Source organism: Oncorhynchus mykiss, chromosome 9 (genome assembly GCF_013265735.2).
Source record: "Oncorhynchus mykiss isolate Arlee chromosome 9, USDA_OmykA_1.1, whole genome shotgun sequence".
Classification (NCBI taxonomy): domain Eukaryota; kingdom Metazoa; phylum Chordata; class Actinopteri; order Salmoniformes; family Salmonidae; genus Oncorhynchus; species Oncorhynchus mykiss.
The window spans coordinates 40205724-40230712 of NC_048573.1; the positions used below are offsets into that span (position 1 = coordinate 40205724).

The 24989-nt window shown below is 43.0% G+C and overlaps 2 protein-coding genes across 4 annotated transcripts in view; one reads left to right on the forward strand and one right to left on the reverse strand.

Annotated features, from left to right (window-relative positions):
* Positions 1-1300: 1300 nt before the first annotated feature.
* LOC110532066 (mRNA-decapping enzyme 1A) lies at positions 1301-13669 on the reverse strand. 3 transcript variants are annotated; one of them, XM_021615674.2, is made up of 10 exons: positions 13405-13667; positions 9239-9279; positions 8801-8928; positions 6052-6118; positions 5721-5862; positions 4535-4651; positions 3804-4379; positions 3637-3696; positions 3277-3513; positions 1301-2970 (listed from the first exon to the last, which is right to left on the reverse strand). In XM_021615674.2, exons 1-10 carry the CDS (start codon positions 13525-13527, stop codon positions 2890-2892), a joined length of 1572 nt encoding a protein of 523 aa, XP_021471349.2. In that variant the 5' UTR covers positions 13528-13667; the 3' UTR covers positions 1301-2889. The 3 variants fall into 3 exon arrangements, with proteins under 3 accessions (XP_021471349.2, XP_036843873.1, XP_021471350.2); XM_036987978.1 differs by having other exon boundaries at positions 13546-13661; XM_021615675.2 differs by lacking the exon at positions 3637-3696 and having other exon boundaries at positions 13405-13669.
* A 3797-nt stretch (positions 13670-17466) lies between these two features.
* Positions 17467-24989, forward strand: part of LOC110531171 (voltage-dependent L-type calcium channel subunit alpha-1D) — a 105666-nt gene continuing 98143 nt past the window's right edge. Inside the window, exons 1-3 of the mRNA XM_036987977.1 lie at positions 17467-17786; positions 18884-19244; positions 20040-20145. Of these exons, the coding sequence (XP_036843872.1) occupies positions 17759-17786; positions 18884-19244; positions 20040-20145 (495 nt within the window). The 5' untranslated portion in view covers positions 17467-17758. The remainder of the gene's footprint in view (positions 17787-18883; positions 19245-20039; positions 20146-24989) is intronic.

The following is a 24989-nucleotide window of genomic DNA, read 5'->3' on the forward strand; positions in this document are numbered from 1 at the left end:
CAGATTAAAGCAGGTTCACACTGAGCACATGTGACAGATGTGACAGAGTCTGGAGACGCCATGGAGAACGTTCTGCTGCCTGCAACATCCTCCAGCATGACCGGTTTGGTGGAGGGTCAGTCATGGTGTGGGGTGGCATTTCTTTGGGGGGGCCGCACAGCCCTCCATGTGCTCGCCAGAGGTAGCCTGACTGCCATTAGGTACCGAGATGAGATCCTCAAACCCCTTGTGAGACCATATGCTGGTGCGGTTGGCCCTGGGTTCCTCCGAATGCAAGACAATGCTAGACCTCATGTGAATGGAGTGTGTCAGCAGTTCCTGCAAGAGGAAGGCATTGATGCTATGGACTGGCCCGCCCGTTCCCCAGACCTGAATCCAACTGAGCACATCTGGGACATCATGTCTCGCTCCATCCACCAACGCCACGTTGCACCACAGACTGTCCAGGAGTTGGCGGATGCTTTAGTCCAGGTCTGGGAGGAGATCCCTCAGGAGACCATCCGCCATCTCATCAGGAGCATGCCCAGGCATTGTAGGGAGGTCATACAGGCACATGGAGGCCACACACACTACTGAGCCTAATTTTGACTTGCTTTAAGGACATTACATCAAAGTTGGATCAGCCTGTAGTGAGGTTTTCCACTTTAATTTTGAGTGTGACTCCAAATTCAGACCTCCATGGGTTGATAAATTTGATTTCCATTGATCATTTGTGTGATTTTGTCAGCACATTCAACTATGTAAAGAAAAAAGTATTTAATAAGAATATTTCATTCATTCAGATCTAGGATGTGTTATTTTAGTGTTCCCTTTATTTTTTTGAGCAGTGTATATTTTTTAAAGATGACCACTACTATACAGTATAAAACAAAGGCTATGGATGAATGGGGCATACTGTGTGCAGTGCAGTAAAGAACACTGGCATTTGGCGACTGGGACTGGTCATTGCATTGGAAATGTAATATTTTGTCAAACACTGAACCCTGTTGCCCTCTAGTGGCTTTATCCAGATATGAATCATCTATGCCATTACTTGAGCTGCATCTCAATCATCCAAAAGACTCCTTTCTTTGTCTCCTTTCCTTCATCTGCACTGATGTGAAAAACTCTGGTCAGATTAGAGCAGATGAAGGACAGGAAACAAGGAGAGAAAACTACTGAAATGCACCACTGGTGTCAGCATTTGCCTCACTGTTTGACATTGCTGGATGTAATGACCGCAATGGTCAAAACAGGGAATCATTTGTGTTTTATTGACCAAGAAAAGTCATTTCTTTGTGCAAAAAAAAATGTAAATAGCTTGAGAGAAAACTTCACTTTAATATCACAAAATAGTAAAACAGAAGTACACAGTGACAGAATAAAACAAATTAAAAACGGATGTGGTTCTTAAAAAGACACCAAAAAACATGTTTACTCATCATTACACTGGCACTGACCAATCTTAAAAATCATACTGGTTTTAAAATGTTTTTGTTTTTTTTAAATCATCTCTGGGCCTTTACCTCTCTTCTCCACCCGTATAGAGCCGGTGACTAAATAATACGTACACTTTGAAAACACACCAATCAACATGTATTAAGTACTATGATATATATTTTTTTTAAACGTATTCGAGGAACCAAAGGAGTCACAAACTGCTCATGAAATGCTTTTTACTGACATTTTCTTTCGACATGAAAACAAAGTGCAATCAAGTCAGAGGTTCTCTTCTTACCTCCCGAAGAAACTCACATATACTTACTGGCAGAAATAAATCCAGAGACAAGGTCAAAAACAAATATTCCTTTGACAACATAATGTGTTGATCAGTTATTGGTTTAGAGGATGTTCTCAATTGCTTCCCATGTCTATAGCGCAACACCGCCATTCATTCATTCCGTCAATCGGAATCAAAATGTGTGATTGATTGCAGCCATACAGAAATACATGCTGCGTGTGATCAAAATAATGTGAACATAGATTGGCAGTATGGCACAAGGTCAGATGTGTGTACAGGGGTGACATTATCAAGCACATTCAAAAAAAAAACTACCTGACCTACAAAATCAAATACATACACACTGACACAACCTGTTATGACATGCTAGTCCCTTTGAGCTGTTGGTTGCAGAGTGACAACATATCTGTGTTAAACAAGACGATCCCGTTGAATGCATTTAGCTCAGGCTCAGTGCTGCAGTAGACTTTACTGCAAAACCCACAGAATAGGGCCTAAATTAATACAACAATTCTCTGTTTAGATCCTTGGGGGGGGGGAGACACTTGAGAATCAGTAAACAGTATTCTCCCAGAAGGCATTGTATTCTATTGCACACGTCCCTTAACAGGCATAGTGACAGAGGCTTGGTGGTGAATGGGGTGAGAGCAAAGGACAGAGAAAAAAAGAAAGAACAGAGATTGAAAAAAGAGGAGAGAGAACAAAGCGCATGTGTGTGGAGAATCACAGCTATTCCCGAGGGCAGAACAAGGAAGTGGAGTTGAATAAAGCTTGGCTTGCACAGCAAGTCCTAACCCCTGACCCACACAGAGATGAGGGTTTACCCTCCTTAGGGGTTTTGGTCTAGTTCTCATCCACAGAAGAGAGGAACAATATTTATTTCTAGAGTGCGTACATGATTTGACACTACTGTCAAGCGTAACATCTTCCTTTTACCTTCTCTACATAGGGTAGCAGGGCCATATGAGTGAGCCTGGGTTCGAATCCTCCTGCAGTCCCCATAGCTGCTCCAGAGGAACAGAGCCAGTGTCTGTGTTTCTATACATAGCCGGTGGCAGCAGAAGCAGTCCCAGGTCCCACCCAGTGGTTCAGTACCTGTAGCTTAGGTTGGCTGGTGGCTGTGCCCCTGTCCTGACATGTCCAGGCCCATCCCCATGTCTGGACTAAAGCTATAGCTTGACGTTGCTCAGGTCCTTGGAGAGAATCTGGAGGTAAGTCTCGTGGATGGCACTGAGAAACGCTGGGTCATTCTGCACAGGGCACAAACACAGGAAAGAGAGAGAGAAGACTTATCGTCCAGTCATTTTGTATAACAGTACAAACAAGTTCCCAGACTTCAACTGCTTCAGTTCACTCGCTCTCTCAAGTATTAGATTTAGGTACATACAGAAAGAATTCCTAACATAATTCATAACCCATGAATAACACATTCATACGCCGTTCATGAGCATTTCATAAATGTCAACAGCAGCCAGATGACATCTACAGTAGAAAACCCCTGAACCTGACAAAAGGCTTCAAACACAAACAGAAAAAGGCTTCAGCTCTCTCTGTACCTTGATGAGGTGGATGAGTGTGTCCTGCAGCTGGGTCCTGTTGCAGGGGGATTGGGGGGGCTCCACAGCCCCTGTGGCTGCTGCTGGAGGGGAGGAAGGAGCAGCTTGCCTCTGCAGTTCCGTTGTCTTGGCAACAGAATGCTGAAAGGCGCTCGGTGAGAGCAGCACTGAGCGCTCCGCCCCCGTCAGTGAAGCACCCGCCCCCGGTATCACAAGCCCTGCCTTTATAGGAACAGCCTTGGATGGGTGAGAGAAAGAGAGAGGGCAGGAAGAGGACATGGTAAGATTTCATTTCAACTATGTAAAGAACTGCCTGTACAATCAAAGCCATCTACATCATGATAGCAAAATCATACTAACAGGCATGGTTTTCGACGGTTTCTGAGACTGAGCGAACACATCCATTTCTTTACTCTGTGGCTGAGAAAGACAAGAAAGGGAGCCCTTCAGAAATGACAGATTACACAAAGTCCGCATCACAAAGACCGCATCACAAAGAAATAACAGGGGCAAAGGCAGTTACCTACCTGCACAGGGCCTGTGGGAATGCTGCAGATGGCAGGAGGATTGGGGATTTGCTCTCTGAAGCTCTGGGGCGTGGCCAACGGGCTGGGCAGGAAGTTGGGTGCGAGGACGGGCTTGTGGAGATCAGAGGGGCTGGGTTTCAGCGAGCCCAGGAGATCCTGCCCCAGGTAAGTCAACGGAGGGCCAGGGGGGGGACCGCGAGCCTCAGCCCCAGGTGGAGCGACCAACAGCGGGGACATAGAGTGCTGGAGTTCCCCTGGAGGTCCACCGGGAAACACAGGGCTGGCGTGGAGGGTGTAGCCCGGGCTGGGGACACCTCTGGCCTCCATCAGGGGGATCAGACCAGAGGCCAGGTGCCGGTTGTTGCCCACTGGGGCTGCTGTGAGGCGGGGTGCCAGTAAGGGCTGGAAGGGTATGGATGGAGTGTAGTGCTGGGCCTTTAGGAAGTTGGCGGGGCTCGGGGCAGCAGGGTCTGTGGAAATCTGGGTAGGCATGGCTGGCAGCAGGCCGGTCTCCTTGGGTAGAGAACTGCCAAACAGCTCCTCCACGGTGATCTGCCTCTGGCCAGAGTGGGAGTTCTGCAAATACAGTAATAACAGTCAATAGGAAACAACACTCTATCCAATTATGACTGACAAGTAAGAGTCATTTCAGTCATGCGAGAGAACACTTGTTACAGGTAGCGTGTTGTCAGACAAAGTGCATTCAACTCAGGCAGAATGTGGTGCTGTACCTTTTCTGGCGGTGGGGCACTGGGAGCGCGCTCTGTAGCACCGCCGGCTGTTTTCAGCGTCTCGGTGTTCAACCCCTGCTCAGCAGTAACGGACATCTCAGTTTCACCCGTCTGAATCTAGTTAACGCACAAAATAAATCCCACAGACACATGTATCATTTTGACATTCCAACTAGTGTTTCCCGTCTAATGCAGAATTAGACCCCGTTTTGGTTTTGGCCCTAGTGCGTCACAGCGGATTCAAATGATGAACTCATCATCAAACCAAAACGTGCACCCCTCGGGGTCCAGAGGACAGCGTTTGGGAAACGCTGGACTAATGTAAATTGGGAGGGCTGTGAGCAATCTCAGCATTTAAAACAATGAAAAACACTTGGGGCAGCAGGACTAAGATCTACAGAAAGAGAGTGATACCAACAAAGAGTAAGTAAACAGACAGGCAGTGAGTGAGTTCTTCACTGACTACGAGAGAGAGAGAAACAGAAGGGGGACATTGCTACCCCATCCACAGCTGGCTACACAAAATAATCAGGATTTTAAATCGCACTCTAATTCGTGATGTATGTGTAGGGGTAAAGTCCATCAAACAATACTATTTTCTGGACTGTGTTCGCGTGCGTTTGTGGAAGTGTTGGGATTAGTAACTTGAAAAAGTGATATATTAACTTGTCACGTTTAACAAAAGTAATGCGTTACTTAACAATATTACTTTGGGTGGAAAGGGATACGTTATATTACTTTGTGTTAAGTTTCATGGAAAAAAAATCTCGATCTCCCTGTTTGTTTGACTGTCGGAGGGAGCAAGGCGATCCGTGTGCGCTCTACCAAAGATGACTAACTCGGGTTTGATCGCTGGTTTCTCCTTTCATCGGTAGCGCTGCTTTCCTGTACTAGTCTACAAGTACTGCGCTATCATATGGGCTGCTTAGTTAGCCATATATACTGTAAGACAAACATCTGTACAGATTTCATATCTTTTCATTCAAAATCTTTCTCAAGCCGCCAGTTCTGGTGACGCGTTGTTTGACAAATAAACTTTAATAATACTACCAAATTCGAAAAAGTAAGGCGTTACTTTACTTTTGCTACTCCTAAAAGTCATCTGATTTATGTAACGCAATACTTTTGTAACGCATTTCCCCCAATAGAGTCCTGGGCGACGACTTGACGATAAAGACCGTCTCACCCTGTGGTATTCATCCTTGGCCTTGCTGAGGAGCTCCAGGATGTCGATGGGGCGAGGTTCTGCGCAGCCATTGGTCCTCCCAGGGATGTTGGCCCTCTCTGGGGAGCCCCGGTGGGCCTGCATGGCTTCCTGCTTCACGATCCTGGAGGACAGACACAATAAAAGACACAAACACCCTCGCAAATCAGTGGGGGAAAAACACCCCCACTAAAACACACAATCCAATCTCATATCTGTAACGTGCTAAATAACTCCCTGCAGCGTCTGTGGGTGACGGTGGTTTTCATAGCTGTGGGTTAGTGGTGGTGTGTTTCACACGGGCCATACTCACTTCACCATGAGCTGAGCGATGCGCTGGCAGTCCTTCTTATCGTAGAACCAGATGCTGTATATACCCACTGTAGGAGGAACAGCGAAAAAGAGGGAAATATTTTTAAAAAATGGCAGGCGGACAATTCACTGGCGCTAGGATGCATCCCTTAGGCGGAGGGAGGTTGTAGGAAATGGATGGTTCAGCAACTTTGAGGCAACAGCGTGTGACAGGAGTGTCACGTTGCATACGTGTGTGTGAGAAGAGATTCTTGCCAGGTTTCCCCTCCGAGGCTGGTAACCTAGCAACGGTAGTGTTTCTACAGCTACCTGGGGAACTCTGGGACGTGTAAACAGGTGTGTGTAAAAAGGCCGCATTTTCTAACATGAAGCACTGACACAACCCCTCCACTAACAGATGTGTGCAACGAGAGCAACGGCAGGACACAAACCTGAACGGTCGAAATCACGCCAAAACAAAATTTCAAGTCACGATCCCTTCACAGTCACAAGGACAGCCAAGAAAGCCCTCCCTCCCAAAACACACTTGTTCATGATATTCTTTGCATCCCCTCCCAAGTGGCCTGCAGGCACTCGACTACTGGGGAGGAGTCACAGGGTTCCAGTCAGATAAAACTGCTGCCCCTCTGGATGACTGGATCAGACGCCTACAGAACTACCACCGAGAGCAGACGTACTGTATCCATCCCATCCATGAGGTGGTTTCCAGGCAGCTCCAGAACATAAGAGGCCCTGGGGCCAGAGGGACACGTTTTTCTCCCCCTCAGACAGAGCTCCTGGGTTGGGTGGACCCCGTGTTAGCGCAAGGCCATGGGCGGGGGAGACCCGTCAGAGGAGATGCTCCTGCTCGACGCGCCCGGTCAGCCTCGGCGTGACCTCCGGCACAAGGGGAAGGTCATGTTCCAGAGGACCCTGCGAGGAGGTCTGCTGAGTGCTTTTAGAGGCAAGTCTAACTGGAAGGCTAGTGTGTTTAGCATGTGGTCAATGTCCATCTGATTCATTTGTGTGCATGCATCTCTACACAGGGGTCAGCAGAATATTAAAGAGGTGGCATTATGTCAGAGGGGGGCATGTGTAAATTAAGACTTATTTCCCTGTATGTCTGTACGTGTATGTCTGCTGCACAGACAGGGTCCTTTCATTTTCCTTAGGACTAAACAGGAAGATGAAAAAGTCAATTTTATGATGGGATTACAGTCGAAGACGTCATACCTTCGTCATCAAAAGAGTCTGGAAGAGTTCAAGTTCTCATTTGAATTCAACACAGTTTGACAGACCTTTAATGACTGTGTGCAAGCAGTGCTCTGCAACTTCATTACAAAAAAAAGAAGTGTGTTTATAAAACATTGATGGTCTTCATTATTTATCTGGGGCGAATGAAATAAACAGCACATTCAATGCTAAATTTAGCCTAGTAATACAAAATATATACACCAGCAGCTCTTTTAATAGATATATAGGGTGATTCCGTGCCAGCGGGAGAGGAACATATTTTTGGTATCTCAGATTCTCCCGGCAATTCTCACATTTGGAGAAAGAATGTTTGAAATGCATTATACATTTGTATCACTTTTTGTTGTTGTGGAAAATCATGATGAAAGTGGCCATTTTAGGCCATTTGTAGACCTCCTGTAAGACCCTATGATCTGTGAACCGTACATGATACAGACAACATCTTGGTGTCTTTAGAATTTTTATAGTGTTCTCTAAAGTATGGAGTATGTCTGGATTCTGATATACAACGTTTCACATTCGTTTATTCATCTTAAAATGAAACCATTTGATTTGGTTTGGAACAGTTTACTCTACAAGTACATCACATTTCCCCAGAGTGGGCTCTTGGCTAATTCTGAAGGCATGATGCATTTTATGAGCACCACCAACACAGTGAATGAGAAAATAGATTCAAAGGGAACTCGAACTGTGCAATCCTAAAGGAGGGCTGTGATTGGTTATAAAATGAGTGATGTCATTAAAATGTACCAGAGAGCCCACTCTGGAAATGTGACGTGTTTGAAGAGTATATTGTCACAAACATCTATATTTTTTTACATTTGATAAATGAATGTGAAAACAGTAGTAAAAAAATCAAAACATATTCCATATTTTTAGAACACACTATAATAAGTATAACGAGCACCAGAATGTTCACAGATCATAGGGTCTTACAGGAGGCATGTATAGGTCTATAAAGGGCCTAAAATTGCCAATTTCATCATTCTTAAAAAAAAAAAATGGTTTATGATACAAACGTAAAAAGAATAAACATACCTCCTTCCAATGAAGTTCCCATGTGAGAATTACCAGAACAATCTGTTCCCGCTTGTGTGGAATCTCCCTATAGTTAGGTTTACCTAAACATGTTAACATGACCCTTCTCATCCCCACACTTTCTCAGAATATTTAGTGTAGAACACGTGTCAAACAAGGCCTACGGGCCGGATCCGGCCCATGACACATTTCTATCCGGCCCGCGCAATGGTTTGGGTTGTCAATTCCTTTTGGCCCGCTTCCATTACAACCGCGATGCGCTGCACTCCCAAGTCATAGCAAACACTACCGAGGTGTAGCATGCTAAACGGCAGTGCATTGCCAAACACGGCCATATTTTTTTCTCCTCACAGTTGGATTAACACTCCAAACAGCCTACCCGACTGCTCGGAGGCGTCCGCATGGTCCTAAAGCACACCGTTGCCTCGTTTTGTATCACATTCCAATGATAAGACTGACAAATGGACTATCCTACTCACAGTTAGCGTTTCTGTACAGCAGGAAGGGGTCTTGAAGCTGAAACTCAAGGTCTTTGTTGATGGGCTCCACTAGATTCTCTGTGCTCAGCCGATTCATGATTGTGAAGCCATGATGAGGGGAAGCAGACCTGTGGATAGGTTATTGAGAGCAATGGAGACAGACTATTAGGCTACATGTTTTCACGACTCAAAAAAAAGAAAGAGAAAAGCAAAGAGAATGATTAAGATAAAGAGAGTAAGAGGGAGGGGTGGGGGTTAGGGGAGAGGGGAAGAGATCAATTAGGGAGGCATAGACATATAGACAATATAAAAGGCAACTATATCAAGGAGAGAGGACAGGTGGTGAGACAACCACATATAAAAAGGGGTTAGTTTAGCATCTTTACAACAGTGGCCCATTTAAAAAAGGTCACCACATATCTGATACAAATAAATTACCTTGCATAAACAAATAAGGTGCCCTCGATTTCGGTCTTTTCCTGAAATGGAAATTGCGCAGAAAAATGACAACTTTAACTCGATGAACATGAATCAATCATCAAGTACAAGAAGAATAACCAAAACATGCAAAAAAAGTCTGATATTTGGTCTGGGTTGCTTTCAATTTATTAAACATTTTATTACGTTGCATTACGGTTGTACTGAATGACAAGCTTCCCCTAAACGGTTCTTCAACCGTCTTTAAGGTGTGGTTAATCTCTCGTGGACAGAATACTTAAAACGGTACCGTAGATATGTCACGATACAACGGGATGCATGAGACGACAAGCAGCATTAGTTCCTGTGCTTTCGACAAATCACGATTTCCCAGGTTTTAGCATCTTCCGAATCTCGGAAGGGAATGGGACATTTGGCCTATAGAGAGGGTGGAGCTATTAGTTCTGGTTCCAATCCTCGTTCTCAATCTTCTCTTATGGACCCAGACCTTTATCAAGCATCTGACCAATTACGCAAGACTTCAGTTCTGGGTTAACTGAGATTAATGCTGCGTTCACATCTTGTCGGAAACTGAGTTAAAATGAATGCAAATTATTTGCATCGAGCTTCCCATTGGTTGATTCTGATACTTCCCAATTGGGAAACTCAGGTATCATCTTTCTACAACGAGTAAGCAAGTCGAAAATCTCTGAGTTTCTGACATGACGTGAACGCAGCATAAGGTATGGTTTGATCCCATTAGGTAGGTGTGGCCTGATCAAAATGGCTGTGAAATATTGTGTGTGAAACCACATAAAAAATTGCAGCTGTGTGAAGTGATCCTTCAGAACAACACCGTTACCATTAAATCAAACATTGCACACCATTGTGTCCTGCTGAACGGGGCCCTGATTGCTAGCTAGCTTACAGCGTTGGTACTTAGCTAATGTTTGCGAACTAGATAAATATTATCTACAAACTAGCTAGCTAGCTAACTGGTTTTAAGTTAGCTAACTTAGAACAGCCCCTAACATGGCAGCCGTTCTAAAACCTGGCCAAACTCTCTTAAACATATGGGGAACTTTGAGCAGTTCTGAACTGGCTCCGACTGGCATTTGTGTACAAGGCACTCTGTGAATACCAAAAAGACCCATGTGTCTGCTCAGTTACCACTCCCCAAGCAGAGCTGACTTGAAGTGTCAGCTTTCCGACCCCACATTTGAATGTCATTTTCTGGCCTAACCACACAAAGAATCTATTATCAAATTGACAGTGACAGTCTAGCAAGTCCAGCCATTGTGGTTTCATCTCACTGTGATATTCTCAGTCAGATTTAGAGCTCTCAACATGAAAAAAATACAACATATTTTCATAGAATTTAAATAACAGCACTTTCTCTTAGTCACAGACAGGACAAAATCACTTTGTGCTTAAAAGCTGAAGTTGTGACAAGTCTGCACACATTTGAATGGATTCTCAGCCGCTCTGTGGACGTTTAGGAGAGAATTCTGTCGACAGTTATAAGAAAGTGAAGATATTGTCCTGTCATTAAGCATGATATTTATTTGACAGGTATGATAGATTGTATAGTAAGTTATTTACAATTTGATTGTTATTATATCTAGAAAGCATTTTAGTCATTTCAAGCCCTCTAGCCACACCTTTGAACAGGGAAAGAAATCATAGATATGATTTTGCATAATATTTGTACTATGTACTTGAGATTGTGTCCTCAAAAGTGAGTACACCTCAGCAATAAAAAATAATAATAATACATCTTCCAAAAAGCTGAGTTCCAGACTTAAATTTTTATTTTTATTTTTTTAAATGCAACATTACCTGTTAATGTTTATGTCAATCTCATGAAAAGTAATTCAGTTTGGGTATGTCTATTTAGGCAGAAATCTAAATGTTGCCCCATCATTTAATAGATGGCTCTGCCAACAACCAAAGACTCTTAAAATCTATTTGCTACACAACCCAGCAGGAACATGCGTGTTGGCTTGATATAGCTAACGTTAGCTAGAGGTGTGTGGTTATCTACAATATCAGTCAAAAGTTTGTACACACCTATTCATTCAAGGGTTTCTTTATTTTTGACTATTTTCTAGATTGTAGAATATTGAAGACATCAAAACTATGAAATAACACATATGGAATCATGTAGTAACCAAAACATTTGTTAAACAAATCTAAATATTTTATATTTGAGATTCTTCAAAGTAGCCACGCTTTGCCTTGACAGCATTGCACACTCTTGGCATTCTCGCAACCAGCTTCATGAGGTAGTCACCTGGAATAAAATTTCAATTAACATGTGTGCCTCACCAGCAAAGCACCCCACACCTCCTCCTCCATGCTTTACTGTGGGAACCACACATGCGGAGATCATCTGTTCACCTACTCTGCGTCTCACAAAGACACGGCGGTTGGAACCAAAAATCTCAAATTGAGACTAATCAGACCAAAGGACAGATTTCCACCGGTCTAATGTCCATTGCTCAGTTTTTTTGGCCCAAGCAAGTTTCTTCTTCTTATTGGTGTCCTTTAGTAGTGGTTTCTTTGCAGCAATTCGACCACGAAGGCCTGATTCACACAGTCTCCTCTGAACAGTTGCTGTTGAGATGTGTCTGTTACTTGAACTCGGTGAAGCATTTATTTGGGCTGCAATCTGAGGTGCAGTTAACTCTAATGAATTTTTCCTCTGCAGCAGAGGTAACTCTGGGTCTTCCTTTCCTGTGGCGGTCCTCATGAGAGGCAGTTTCATCATAGTGTTTGATGGTATTTGCGACTGCACTTGAAGAAACTTTCAAAGTTTTTGACATTTTCCGAATTGACTGACTTTCAGGTCTTAAAGTAATGATGGACTGTCGTTTCCCTTTGCTTATTTGAGCTGTTCTTGACATAATTTAAATGCATTCCAGGTGACTACATCATGAAGCTGGTTGAGAGAATGCCAAGATTGTGCAAAGCTGTAATCAATCATTTTCAAATATAAAATATATTCTGATTTGTTTAACACTTTTTTGTTAATACATGATTCCATTTGTTATTTCATAGTTGAAGTCTTCACTATTATTCTACAATGTAGAAAATAGTAAAAATAAAGAAAAACCCTGGAATGAGTAGGTGGGTCCAAACTGACTGGTACTGTATTTAGTTAGCTAGATTGCTAATGAAAATACTATTTTTAAGGTCTCTGTGATAAATTAAGTAGAGTAGATAGTTAGCCCTTTAGCATAACGCTAAGAGTCATAGGACGAAGGCATCTTGTTCTGTGTGGGGGAGTTTTGTTAAGAGCCCTGACAGTCAGTCTGAAGATTAACACGCATCGCTAGCGGCACGGTTTTGGAAGCATAAGGACCTTATCTTTCATACCAGTGAGAAATAATTGGCAAAAAACAAAAGGTTAAATTGATACTATAGGGTTAGGGTTCCCACACGGTCATATCACAGTGCGTGTTTACAAACAGAAGACAGTGCTAATTAGCTATCATGCTACGAATACCTGTGTGTAATTATTTACCCTCTTGCACCCCAGTATTTCGACTTGCACATCATCACTCCAGTGTCAATACTACATTTTAATTATTTCGCCTCTGTCCTATTTATTGCCTTACCTCCCTACTCTTCTACATTTGCAAACACTGTACATATAATTTTCTATTGCATTATCGACTGTACGTTTGTTTATGTGGAACTCTGTGTTGTTGTTTTTGTCACACTGCTTTGCTTTATCTTGGCCAGGTCGCAGTTGTAAATGAGAACTTGTTCTCAACTGGCCTACCCCGCCAGAAAGGTGGTCACTGAAAAATACTGTCAGTTGAAACTGTGATAAAAACCGTTTAAAAAAAGTGTACAGTAAGTGTATATTTAGCATGTGAAATTATTTTGATGTGATATGAAAGTAACATTAAATGGCCTTTATGTTTCTAGAACCGTATCGCAATTGAGAATCGATTCACGTTTAGATAAGAGTATTTTGCTCTTCTGACAAAAACTTACGGTCCTTGAACCTTAGGGTAACTAACGGTAGGCTCCTTAAGAGTACATATTGGACTAGGTAGATAGCTCGCTTGCTAGCTAGCTACTGTACGTAGCTGATAGTTACTTATCTAGCTATGCAACGCTAGCTAGCTACCTTTTAGTTAACAGAAAGAAACAAGCGACTCCTTTGGCGAGCTTACCCATTCATTTGCTTTGGAATTAAATGTGTACAGTGCTACCTGTCCGGTAACATCGAGAAGTTTGTTGATATACGGATCTTGTTGTTGTAGAGCTGCAAGGCTCATTTTACTGGCGGTCTCCATCTTGAATACAATGCTTACCACACGGAATAATTTCTATGAACACTCAATGTCCACTGTCCTTGGAAGACATGGTCACAATGCCTTATAGTTCTGCCCCACTTTTAGTTCCGCAATGAGTTGGAGTGATTGGTCGTGTTCGAGAGCGTCAAAATTAAAAACCGTAGCGTATCATGTGTAAATTGTGTGATTGACTGATATACAAATGCTATTGATAATTTATGAATGACTCATGGTGATTTGTAGATCAGTCCAGTCAGTGTTGAATCTCATTTCGCAAGTGCCTAAAAATGATTGCTCACTCACGCTCATGCGAGAGGTGCTATTTTGCTATGGGCCTGTCTATCCAAGTAGACTATATAACTTGAGGATGACAAAACGTCAAACCCATAGCTCTGGAGTATCATAACCCAGATCTCTAAAAACCCAAACAATATTTTTTTTGATCAACATAGCCACCTGTCAGTGGAAAATAATGACCACACCAACCAATTCATCAATTTATTTTAGTCCCAGGAAGTGTTAGGGTCTAAGAATTAATTTCGGACTGGGCAAAATATTATATTTTTTCCTTAAGGCCAAATACTATGTAGACTGCACGATTTACCACAAGGCGGCACTGATGCAATATATTTCGATGACACCGATAACCCATGTGGCAACACCTTTATAATAGACAATTTGGAGCTACTGGTGACCCTCAAATTTAAAGCATATTTTAGCATAGGGGGGAAGACATGTTTTTGAAATAAGCACCTCAATGTGGGGTTTGGAATAGTAAAAGAGATACCTGTTCTGTCAATAAACCTACCGTTATTAGTTTTAAGTGAATGACGGGCCTCCAACTCAGTCTTAAACCCGTAGGCCTATGCTATAAGCCAAAAGATCAAATTGGATATTGAAAGTCATTAGTTATTTTCTGAAGTAGCCTTAGGCTAGTTAGGTCAACAACATCCTTTGCTTCAATTCACTGGGGAACAAAGTATTATAATTAAGGGATTATCGCTGTGAAACAGTAGTCCAGCTGCAGACAGGTAGACCTAGGCTAATCCAATAACCAGTAACCGTCCAACACACAGAGGGTTCATTTCCTTTCGGTTCGTTACAGAATGTGGGCCCTAAACTGTGTCATGTGGTCCCAAAACAGAGGGAGATGATATTACGGTCACGGTCAGGGTTCGACGACACCGGGGTAAATCATGGGGATAGAGTTACACAATTTATGTTGCCTAACGACCTCATGCTATTAGCCTAATCAATGGCAAAATTTGAAAAAACAACTGACTGACAATATATGTTTAATGTGTAGGTATAATAACACATGAGCGACATTCTTTTTTATAGGATATACATTTTATACCGTAGACCAGTAGCAGTGTGTGGGTAAAAATCACTGGGGAAGCCAGAAAAAAAAGCTACATTACAACCTGTGTTGTGATAATTGCCTTGTTTGCTCTATAAATACAGTTAGTTCATATGCCTTGCAACCATGATAAAAATAGGCCTAAGGCCAAGACAGTAAGACAAAGTGGCAGAATAAATTCCTTTGTTTCATCACAAAAGCAGAGAGCAACATCTGTAAGGTGAAGTCCACAAAGCATATTTCATGTAACAAACAATTACATGACCTACAGAATGGCCAAGCAAATTAATATTTCCAATATTTTCCCACCCCTAAAGAACTATTGATTTAGAACCACGGAGACCTTACCGCAGGTTGCAAAGAAAACAGGAGCTCCCTCCACTCTTCCTGAACCATTTCAACTTTAACATTTCAACATCAAATCACCTATACCTCGTCTAATACAGTGCCAACTAAAAGATACCAAAAACAATTTAGTCCAATCAACATAAGCTAAATATGATGTGGCGATGTTTGTGTAAGTAGAAAAAACATGTTGACTCACTCTACTTGTAGAGAGAGATGAGCCATTACCATCCTCCTCTCTTTCATGTTGACAAAACAGTCTATCACGCTGTCATATAGTACACTCTTTTATTTTTTTATTGTCCTAGGCTACCTGGCTAAAACACCTGCTTGATAGCCTTACTTCCTTTCATGGGCAACATTAGCTAGTTAACATTGGCCTTCTACATCTAGCTACATATTGAACTTCCAAACTCCCAGGCCTGGCGCACAATGTATGAATTAATGGTTGGATCAGAATCACAGTTATAATCATTGGCCAGTATGGATGATCAAGTGTAACCACAACTCCAAATCCCTATCTCCATCCATGGCTAATTTAGGAAAAGGACAATTTTAGTTAGCTAGCTAGCCACTGGAGGGCAACAACACAACAAGATGCAACAAGTTGTTTATGTTAATGATATATGCTCTGGATGCAATTTGATAGGAGTGAAGCCAAATCCAAACTGGCTTCCCTTGACACTTTTTTTTTTGTGTGCAAGGACCATTTACAGTTGAGCTCACTCAGTTTAGCTCAATGCTGATTTTTAATTTTTAATTGTTTAATTTAACTAGGCAAATCAGTTAAGAACAAATTCTTCTTTACGATGACAGCCTAGCCCGACCAAACCCGGACGACGCTGGACAAATTGTGCGCCGCCATAAAGGACTTCAATAATATGGGCAGCCACAATGTCATACTTTTTTTGGACCAGATAGCATCAGATAGATGGCCCACACGGAGACAGAGTGGCGCTGTTTCGCTCGCTCGGATGCTTTCTCCGGTGAGATGCATTCAGACAATTAGGAAACACAGAGACGAAAGATAAATAATTGTATGTTTTTTGCTTGGTACATTTTGTTGGGGTAGACTGGCTTACCCTGCTGTAGACCTATTTTATGGGCCTTCAATTTCTGTGCGTAATGTCCTCCTCTACATGATAGCCTATGTACCAGATGTAGCCCTATGTTTGACTAATAATTGGCTAATGATTATTTGGCTTTTTAGACAAAAAAATAGAGCCTTTTAAAAACCAAGTGATTTTAATGAGACAGAATGATGATTTATAACGTGATAAATGTGAAATCTGCAAGGTGTGCACACAGTAATTCATTTGTGAAATATACATGCAGGGAATTCAATTATGTGATATAAAAAACGAATAATTTTGAACTTAAAAGTTGCCCATTTTGGTTTATAATAAGACCTACCAAGCCCATAAACACATTTATTGTCCAAACCTCAGTGACCCGTATTAATCCAAAAGCATGCATATTTTATTGTGGTGTCAGCGTGTGTGTGTGGGTGTGTGGTGTGTATTTGGTTTGGCCATGCGTCCACCAGCGCAGGTACGTAATTTACGATGCCACAGGCCCATTTGTCTCTGTGATTGCCCTGGAACGTTATTGAGCAACAATTGATTAACCTTAAATCTACACATGATCATAATAGTTATTACATCGATGTCATAGTAATATTAGGCCCATGATTTATTAGTTTACTTTCTTAGTTTGATCTATTACGGTTAATTGTTGATGGTTATTAGGCGATATGGCCATCCATATAGCCTAATAATAATAATATGGGCTCCTGAGTGGCGCAGCGGTCTAAGGCACTGCATCTCAGTGCTAGAGGCGTCACTACAGACCCTGGTTCGATTACAGGCTGTTTCACAACCGGCGGTGAATGGGAGTCACATAGGGCGGCGCACAATTGGCCCAGCGTCGTTAGGGTTTGGCCGGGGTAGGCCATCATTGCAAATAAGAATTTGTTCTTAACTGACTTGCCTGGTTAAATCAAAATCAAAACAAGAATTTTAATTGATTGGCATTGGCCCAACTCAGAAGCTGTTTTTTAATTATTATTATTATTATTATTTTTACAACAACCGTACCTGGTAGACTACTACAGTAGATTGCTATCTCTAAACGGATTAGCATGGGATGCCCATTAGAGAGTAAATAGTGACACGTTGCGCACCTTGGACACAGGGTCCAAAATCACATCTTCGCGTAGTTTTGAGAGGATGGTCACAGCCGTTTTCCTGTTGCTTCAGTAGTCTAACCAAAAACTTCGAAGAGACTCGTAGCCTATGGACCACTGATCCAGGATATAATGTAGGCGTCTTTATTTTATCCATCTACGATCCATCATGCGCAACACCCGGATGTTGCAATGCAAAGATGCTTGTGGTGTAGGCTACTCTCTGGGGTTCTGTAGGATTTATGAAATGTTGTTGTTGAACACTTTCGTTTATTGTTACACTTTTTGATATTTTTTTTACTGTGTTGGAATTAAAACGGTGTTTCAATGTGGAGAAGAGGATGCAAGAGGCAGAGGAACAGCCCGAAGGTAAATCCGATGTAAATCAGTTGTCACTGGAGCGCTGCGCTGTCGGGAGGACACCGGTGCGCTCTTGTGTATACACATATATATATGTGTGTGTCTTATGTCAGTCTTGTCGTACGTGTCTCTCGTGTGACCCGGAGCCCAAAGCTTTCTATTTGTTTTGTGCTGCAAGCATCATTCATTTATTATTATAGTTTTATAAGCAGTGGACGTCACTGATGTCTCCGTAATATATTTGAATAATCCTCTGAAATGTAGTCCTGAGAAAAAGGTAGGTATATTTGTGGATTGATTTGATGGAAGTTTGGAATGTGATCATATGAAGTCTAGTCCAGGCGAGAGGAAGCAGTGACATTATTTAGATTTCAATAATTCAATTGTATTTTGTCTGACTCAGTTTTGCATCAATTTAATTGGTTGTAACAGTGGATTATGCGATCCATTTCACAGTATTCAATTAGGTCATCACCAGAAATAAATCATTATTTCCACATTCTTTTCCATTTTTTTTTGTAGCAACCTTTATGGTCTATTAGGCTCTTACAATGAGCAGCCTTCCTCTGTATCCTCTGTGTTTTCATTGGTTGTCAAGGGAATGCTCCCTGGTCAGCTTAGCCCCATCTCATCAAGCAATAACAACATCACTATCCTGTCCAAGGAAGTCATTGCTTTGATTACAGCTTGCCATTCTAATCAGCTCACCGCAAAATTAATGTTTGCCAATATAAATTAAATGTAGTGGTTTTCTGAGACCAACAAAAATCAAGTTTTATTTAAAAGAGATTCACCAATAACTAGGCATACATACTAAATAAAGCCAATTGGCTTCAATTGTGGACGTTGTAGCATCTTCCTGTGAAGAAATACATGCAGCGTTAAAAGGTTTATTTGGATATTGAAGTGTCACTGCATAGTCACAGAGACTGGTGAGGGAACCTTCTGAGTTTCACATACAGTTTGTATTTCATGCCTTTCTCTCTCTCTTCCACTCTCTATCCCCTGGTTGTCTCACCATTCACTTCCCTCCCCTTCCCCACTCTCCCTCTGGCGTACACCTTTCTCTGATCAATCCCTCTCTCTCTCCCCTTTTCTGTCCTCAGGGGCACAGTATGCCAGCAGCAACAGAGCCCATCACTCTGGTGACACGTCGGCCCTCGGGTCAGAAAACCCCTCCCACCCGCAGCCCGAACCCTGCCCCCAGACCGGCACTATCTCCTGGCAGGCCGCGATCCATGCTGCTCGTAACGCCCAGGGCGAGGCACCCCAGAGCATGAGCGCCCGCCCCCCTGTCCCTGGGGCCACACCCGCCCCGGTGGGCTCACTGTCACAGAGGAAGAGGCAGCTGTATGCCAAGAGCAAGAAGCAGGGCGGCTCCACCAACAGCAGACCGCCCAGGGCACTGTTCTGCCTCACCCTCAACAATCCCATCCGCAGAGCCTGCATCAGCCTGGTGGAGTGGAAGTATCCTTTCTGGGGCTCTCACGATGGAGATATACAGGGACTCTCTGTGTCCCCACATGGGACCATGGGAAACACCTGTGGCTTTTGGTCTATTTGTTTACAAGAGAAAGCAGTCCATGATAGCCATGATGGCAAGTGTCATCCTCTGATAGTTCGCATCTCTTCCCAAGCTCTAAACAAACAATCGGCAACAAAATCATTTATTCTGCAGTCTATAGTGATCATTCTATAGTCTATAGTGATCATGTATCCTTGCCATTGTCTGGGCCTTTCCTCTTCTAAGCTGAAAACACTCCCAGACCAGACCTCGGCTGGAGACAGTCTAGAGCAGCGTTTCCCAAAACTCGGGTCCTCGAGTAAACGTTTATTTTTTTTTGCCCTAGCACTACACATCTGATTCAAATGATTCAACACTTGATGATTAGTTGATTATTTGAATCAGCTGTGGAGTGCTAGGGCAGAAAACCAAAACGTGCACCCCTTGGGGTCCCGAGGAGTTTGGGAAACCCTGGACTAGAGAAATTCATTTGAGTGTAGTGCTGAATGCAGACATCTCATACCGTATCCAGTGTGTTTTTATAGATGGCACATTAAGACAATCCCATGATAAGGAGTAAGCTCCCCATTTTTCAAACTGATGAAGTCCCTGTATTTGAAAATGTTTGCTTTGAGCATTGTGCTTTTCACCTCATCAGAGCCAAGAGAATTTCAGGATCCCCCCCCCCCTCCCCCACCTTTACATGACTGCAATGTGCTCTCTCTGTTTTATGCTTGTTCCTTAACTGTGTGCCTCAGACCCTTTGATATCTTTATACTGCTCTCTATTTTTGCCAACTGTGTGGCCTTAGCTGTTTACATCCCCTTCCCAGAGGACGACTCCAACTCCACCAACCACGACCTGGTGAGCATTCCATTCTATTCTATTCTATTCTATTCTAAAGTATAGCAGGGTTTCAGGAAGTGACACTTGTCCATAGTTTTTCTAGGAGGATTGTTTCTGCTATTGAATGTTTTGTGTGTTGCCGCTGGTGGATGTGGCTCACCATAGGTAGTCTGAAGAACACACACACACACACACACACACACACACACACACACACACACACACACACACACACACACACACACACACACACACACACACACACTGGGGAACACACACTGTACATGTTGACATCACTATGGCTACACATATTGGTCTTTAACCTGTCTGCTGGGCCTGGCTTGGGATTGGTTGTTCCCTGCATGGCCTCAGGGGTTTCCTGTCATTATTTGGTGATGTATCATGTTTCGTTTGTTGACGCAAACAGTATGCTACGCTAGTCTGTTCTGGAGGTCATCTGTCCTGTGTGTCACGCCCAGTCTGTTCCACATTCAGCAGTGAGGGCTTGGAGAGGAGAATGCCCTGATCATTTGTTATACCATGTTAGTTTGTTTACAGTATTGTGCTGATATAATCGCACACACTGCTGCAGCATAGAAGCAATAAGGAAATTAAAATGATCAAATAGAATTTACCCAGAGCAGTTATAGTTAGCATTATAGTTCTATGACCAGTTATATGTCAATCAGCAACCTTTAACAGTGACCAGCAAATGATTTTAGAATTATATTGGAGCTGCCTCAGGTTCTGACTTCTTGGCGTAACGGTTAAAGTGTTGGATTGATAGTCGATGGACCTGGGTTCGAGTCCCGGTCGGAGCTACCCCCCAAGTTCAGTATATTGGCGTCAAAAGTGGAATGGAGGCCGTTGGGCCACCGGAGGGGCGTGTACACACAAGGGACTTGGTCTATACCAAGTGGGGACACGCTCTCCCAAAGAAAAGGTGTACTGTAGCGACCTTAACCCAACACCTACCGACCTCGTTAAGAGGTTTGGACTTCTTGGCGTAATGGTTAGAGTCCCGGTCGAGGCTACAATATGTAACAAGTGCTTGTCAAAGATACTTAATTCCATTTTGACATACAGAGCTGTAAACCTTGTATCTCACGATTCACAGAGAGTGGTACAGGGAAGGATGACATGAGAGATGGCCGTAGGTATTCAGAGTTTCTGATGAGTTTTGCTCCTTCTTTGCGTGTTAGATTGACCATCTATCTCGGTTCTATACCATCTCTGTGAATGCAGATCCAATGGCATGCCAGGCCCCTAACTGTTAAAAATGTGAAAAGACGTTTGTCCTCTTTAGATTGCACCGGAAGACGCATGCCTATGAACTTGTCGTGCTGTGAATGATGTTGCCCTGAGATCTGATATTGCCCTGAGATCTGATAGTGCCCTGAGATCTGATATTGCCCTGAGATCTTCTTAGAGAAGTAAGTATTAAAAAACAGATCTCTTAACAGATGGAGGAAACCGAGTATTAACTCTCGCCAAACCTCTGGTCGGCATCATCTCATGTCCAATCTTTATTTGATGGAGGTTTTCTCTACTCTCAAAGCTCTCGTCAGAATAAACACATTTAAAATGAGCAGGAAGGAGATCAAATAATTGATTTGTTTATGTTGTAAATTGCTGGAGGTATAAGGCTGTTGTGAACACATTTTGAGAGAGTCATTTCTAGCATATTTTAGCCCCTCCCACCCATCTTATTTTATGTGCATAACTTGTATAGAAGCAGTAGGTAGTGTTGTGGCGACAGCGGGAGACATTATAGGAACGCAGCTGTTTCCCATACAGGCCAAGGACGCAGATTCCTCCACCATGGTTATTGTTGAAGTGAAAGCTAGAGTGAACTGAGTCACTAATTCATTTTCCTTTAGGACAGTAGTTTGCTTTATTTGAGGGATTGGACTGAGAAATCTGAGGATTTCTACTGTGAAACCGTAGAGATTCAGGTGACGTGGTTTTAGATTTCAACACCTGATGTGTGAGTTGGCATGAGTTAAATCATTTCCAGTGTCTGTGCACTAACAACACACACACACACACACACACACACACACACACACACACACACACACACACACACACACACACACACACACACACACACACACACACACACACACACACACACACACACACACACACACACACACACACACACACACACACACACAAGCATTACTGAAGGGGGAGGGGTGAGTCTGTGTGTGCCAGGGTTGGGGTCAATTCCAGGCAATTCAGAAAATAAACCATATTGCAATTCCACATTTCATTTGTAATTTCAAATTTCAGTGTACTTCCTGAATTGTCTGAAATTTAAATGGAATTGTCCCCAAGCCTGGTGTGTGCTTAATAGGCTAGCTAGCATGAATGAAACCAACAATTCCTAATCTATGAAAACCTTGAATGCACTCTCCCTCTCAGGGTGTAATCCTCATTTGAACACTGTAAGGGTGGATCAGTAGAAGTGCAGATCTGGAGCATGAATGAGTGCGGGTGCTTTAAGGATGATTGCATGTGTGTCTTAAGAGTACATGGCCATGTACTGTCATAATCTCCACCCAGCACAGCCAGAAGAGGACTGGCCACCCATCAGAGCCTGGTTCCTTTCTAGGCTTCTTCCTAGGTTCCCTGACTTTCTAGGGAGTTTTTCCTAGCCGTTGTGCTTCTACATCTGCATTGAGTATCGGTTTCTGTGTAAGCACTTTGTTGCAACTGCTGATGTAAAAAGGGCTTTATAAAATGCATTTGATTGATTGTGTGTCGTGCTGTGTGACGGTCACTTAGGGGCTTGAGACCTTCTCCCTTATGTTCATTGAGCCTGGCCACTCACACCAGTGTGGCTCTTTATCTGGGGTGCATGTATCTGTGGGAGTATCCTAATTTGAGCGGGTGAGGAACTAGGAACATCCTATATTGAGAGAGAGAAAGAGTGTGTGTGTGTGTGCGCACATGCCTCTGTGACGCTATGAGTGTATGTGTGTGGCCAGGTTTGGAGGATTAAGCTGTGCTGTAGATTAGTGGCCAGTAGATGAGAGGAGGTTGTGCAGGCAGAGACGGGGAGGGGGAGTGGTCAGGGTCTAGCACACGAGTGGGAGGTGGGACTGTGAAAGGGATGAGGGTTTAACAGTGGATCGTGTGACTCTGTCTGTTTGGGTCAGACTGACCCCTGCTGTGGCTGGGATGACGATAAGGATCCTATTCAGCTTGGCTATGATCTGATGGGTACTTATACTTATGGCGTCTCCTCTGACCACCAGCATACTGCTTGTCCAATGAGCGAGCCGTCGCATTGGTCTCCATTGGCAACAGGAGCCAACAGTCACAGCATAAACACACAGTTGAGTAACACTGGATAGACAATCTTAATGAAACCCATTGAGGGATGATGCTTACTGTCCTGTGTGTTCCTCTGTGTTTGATTATTTTTATTCCCCCGGAGATATGTCCATGTATCTGTTGAAGAGAGACATTGTGTGTGGGTTGTTTCATTGATTCTGTATCACCACGGTCTCACTTTTGATGGAATTGGATAGCTGAATGGTTTTAATCTCTCCAACTATTTTAGACAGTATGCTAGTATCTAAGATAGGGCTTTTGGATTTAATGGTGTTACTAGATCAGTTGTAAGTGGTTTTGGGCTGCGTTCTCATTCTGAGCCGAGCAGACATTGTGTCCATGTCTTTGACTGTATGTAGCACATCGTTCAGCGGCTCAAGGCTCAAGACCATGTTTTGTGTGTGTATATACAGCAGGGTCTGAAATTATTGACACCCTTGATAAAGATGAGCAACAAATACTATTTTTCCCAAAAAATGTAGGGGTATAAATTATTGACAGCCCTAAAGAGTCTTATAAATATGGTAGTCAGATATTTGTTCGATTTTGTAATGCTCCGGGTGTCGTGGGTGTGGAGTCAAATGCAGGAGACAGAGAGTTCAATGCTGCGCGTCTTTTAATCGCACCAATGCACCACAGGGTGCTCACAAACACGTTACGTTCCCAAAACACAGGGAATCAAAATGTACAATGGGAAACAATCCCGACCGGACACTAACACGTGCCTATACCACAGAGCCGAAGGTTTACATAGAAATAATCCCGCACAACAACCAGGCGGGCCGGCTGTCTAATAAAGACAAACTAATTAAACATTCACAGGTGCTACCACTCAACATACAAGGAGGGGAAGGAAAAACAATCAGTGGCAGCTAATAGGCCGGTGACGACGACCGCCGAGCGCCACCTGCCCGGGAAAGGGAAACACCCTCGGTCGGACTCGTGACAGATTTGGTAGGTACTTAATGACATCTCCTTTAACTACGTGTGTGAGAAAGTCACAGAGGGTCAAAGATCATACCCCTAAGACGTGCTAACCTCCCCTGTTATTGGTAATGGTGAGAAGTGGAAATCTCTTGGAGGTACAAGCTTGATGTAGTAATTTCTTGGAATATGGGACCAAATACTAAACTTTTGACCACCTTATTTTGTTAAACAAAATACATTTTTTTCTGAGCAATTCTATTAGTGTAAAATACTATAATTTCCCCATTCTCTTGAGCATACAATATACTCAATATTTGAGTTATGTATTTTATAGTCATTGTTGTTCATCTTTATCAAGGGTGTCAATAATTTTGGACCCCACTCTATGTGTGTCTGTGTGTCTGTGTCTGTGTGTGTTTTATGCTGCCTATGTGTGTTTGTGTGTCTGTGTATGTGTGTGTTTATGCTGCCTATGTGTGTTTGTGTGTCTGTGTATGTATGTGTTTATGCTGCCTATGTGTGTTTGTGTGTCTGTGTATGTATGTGTTTATGTTGCCTATGTGTGTTTGTGTGTCTGTGTCTGTGTATGT

Bases quoted from the DNA above. Each gene is read 5' to 3' on its own strand.
- LOC110532066 (XM_021615674.2), bottom strand. From the start codon at position 13,527: ATGGAGACCGCCAGTAAAATGAGCCTTGCAGCTCTACAACAACAAGAT. The intron at 9,280-13,404 runs GTAAGCTCGCCA...TTTCCATTTCAG, and splicing joins ATTCCAAAGCAAATGAATGG to GAAAAGACCGAAATCGAGGG. The intron at 8,929-9,238 runs GTAATTTATTTG...ACCTATCCACAG, and splicing joins ACCTTATTTGTTTATGCAAG to GTCTGCTTCCCCTCATCATG.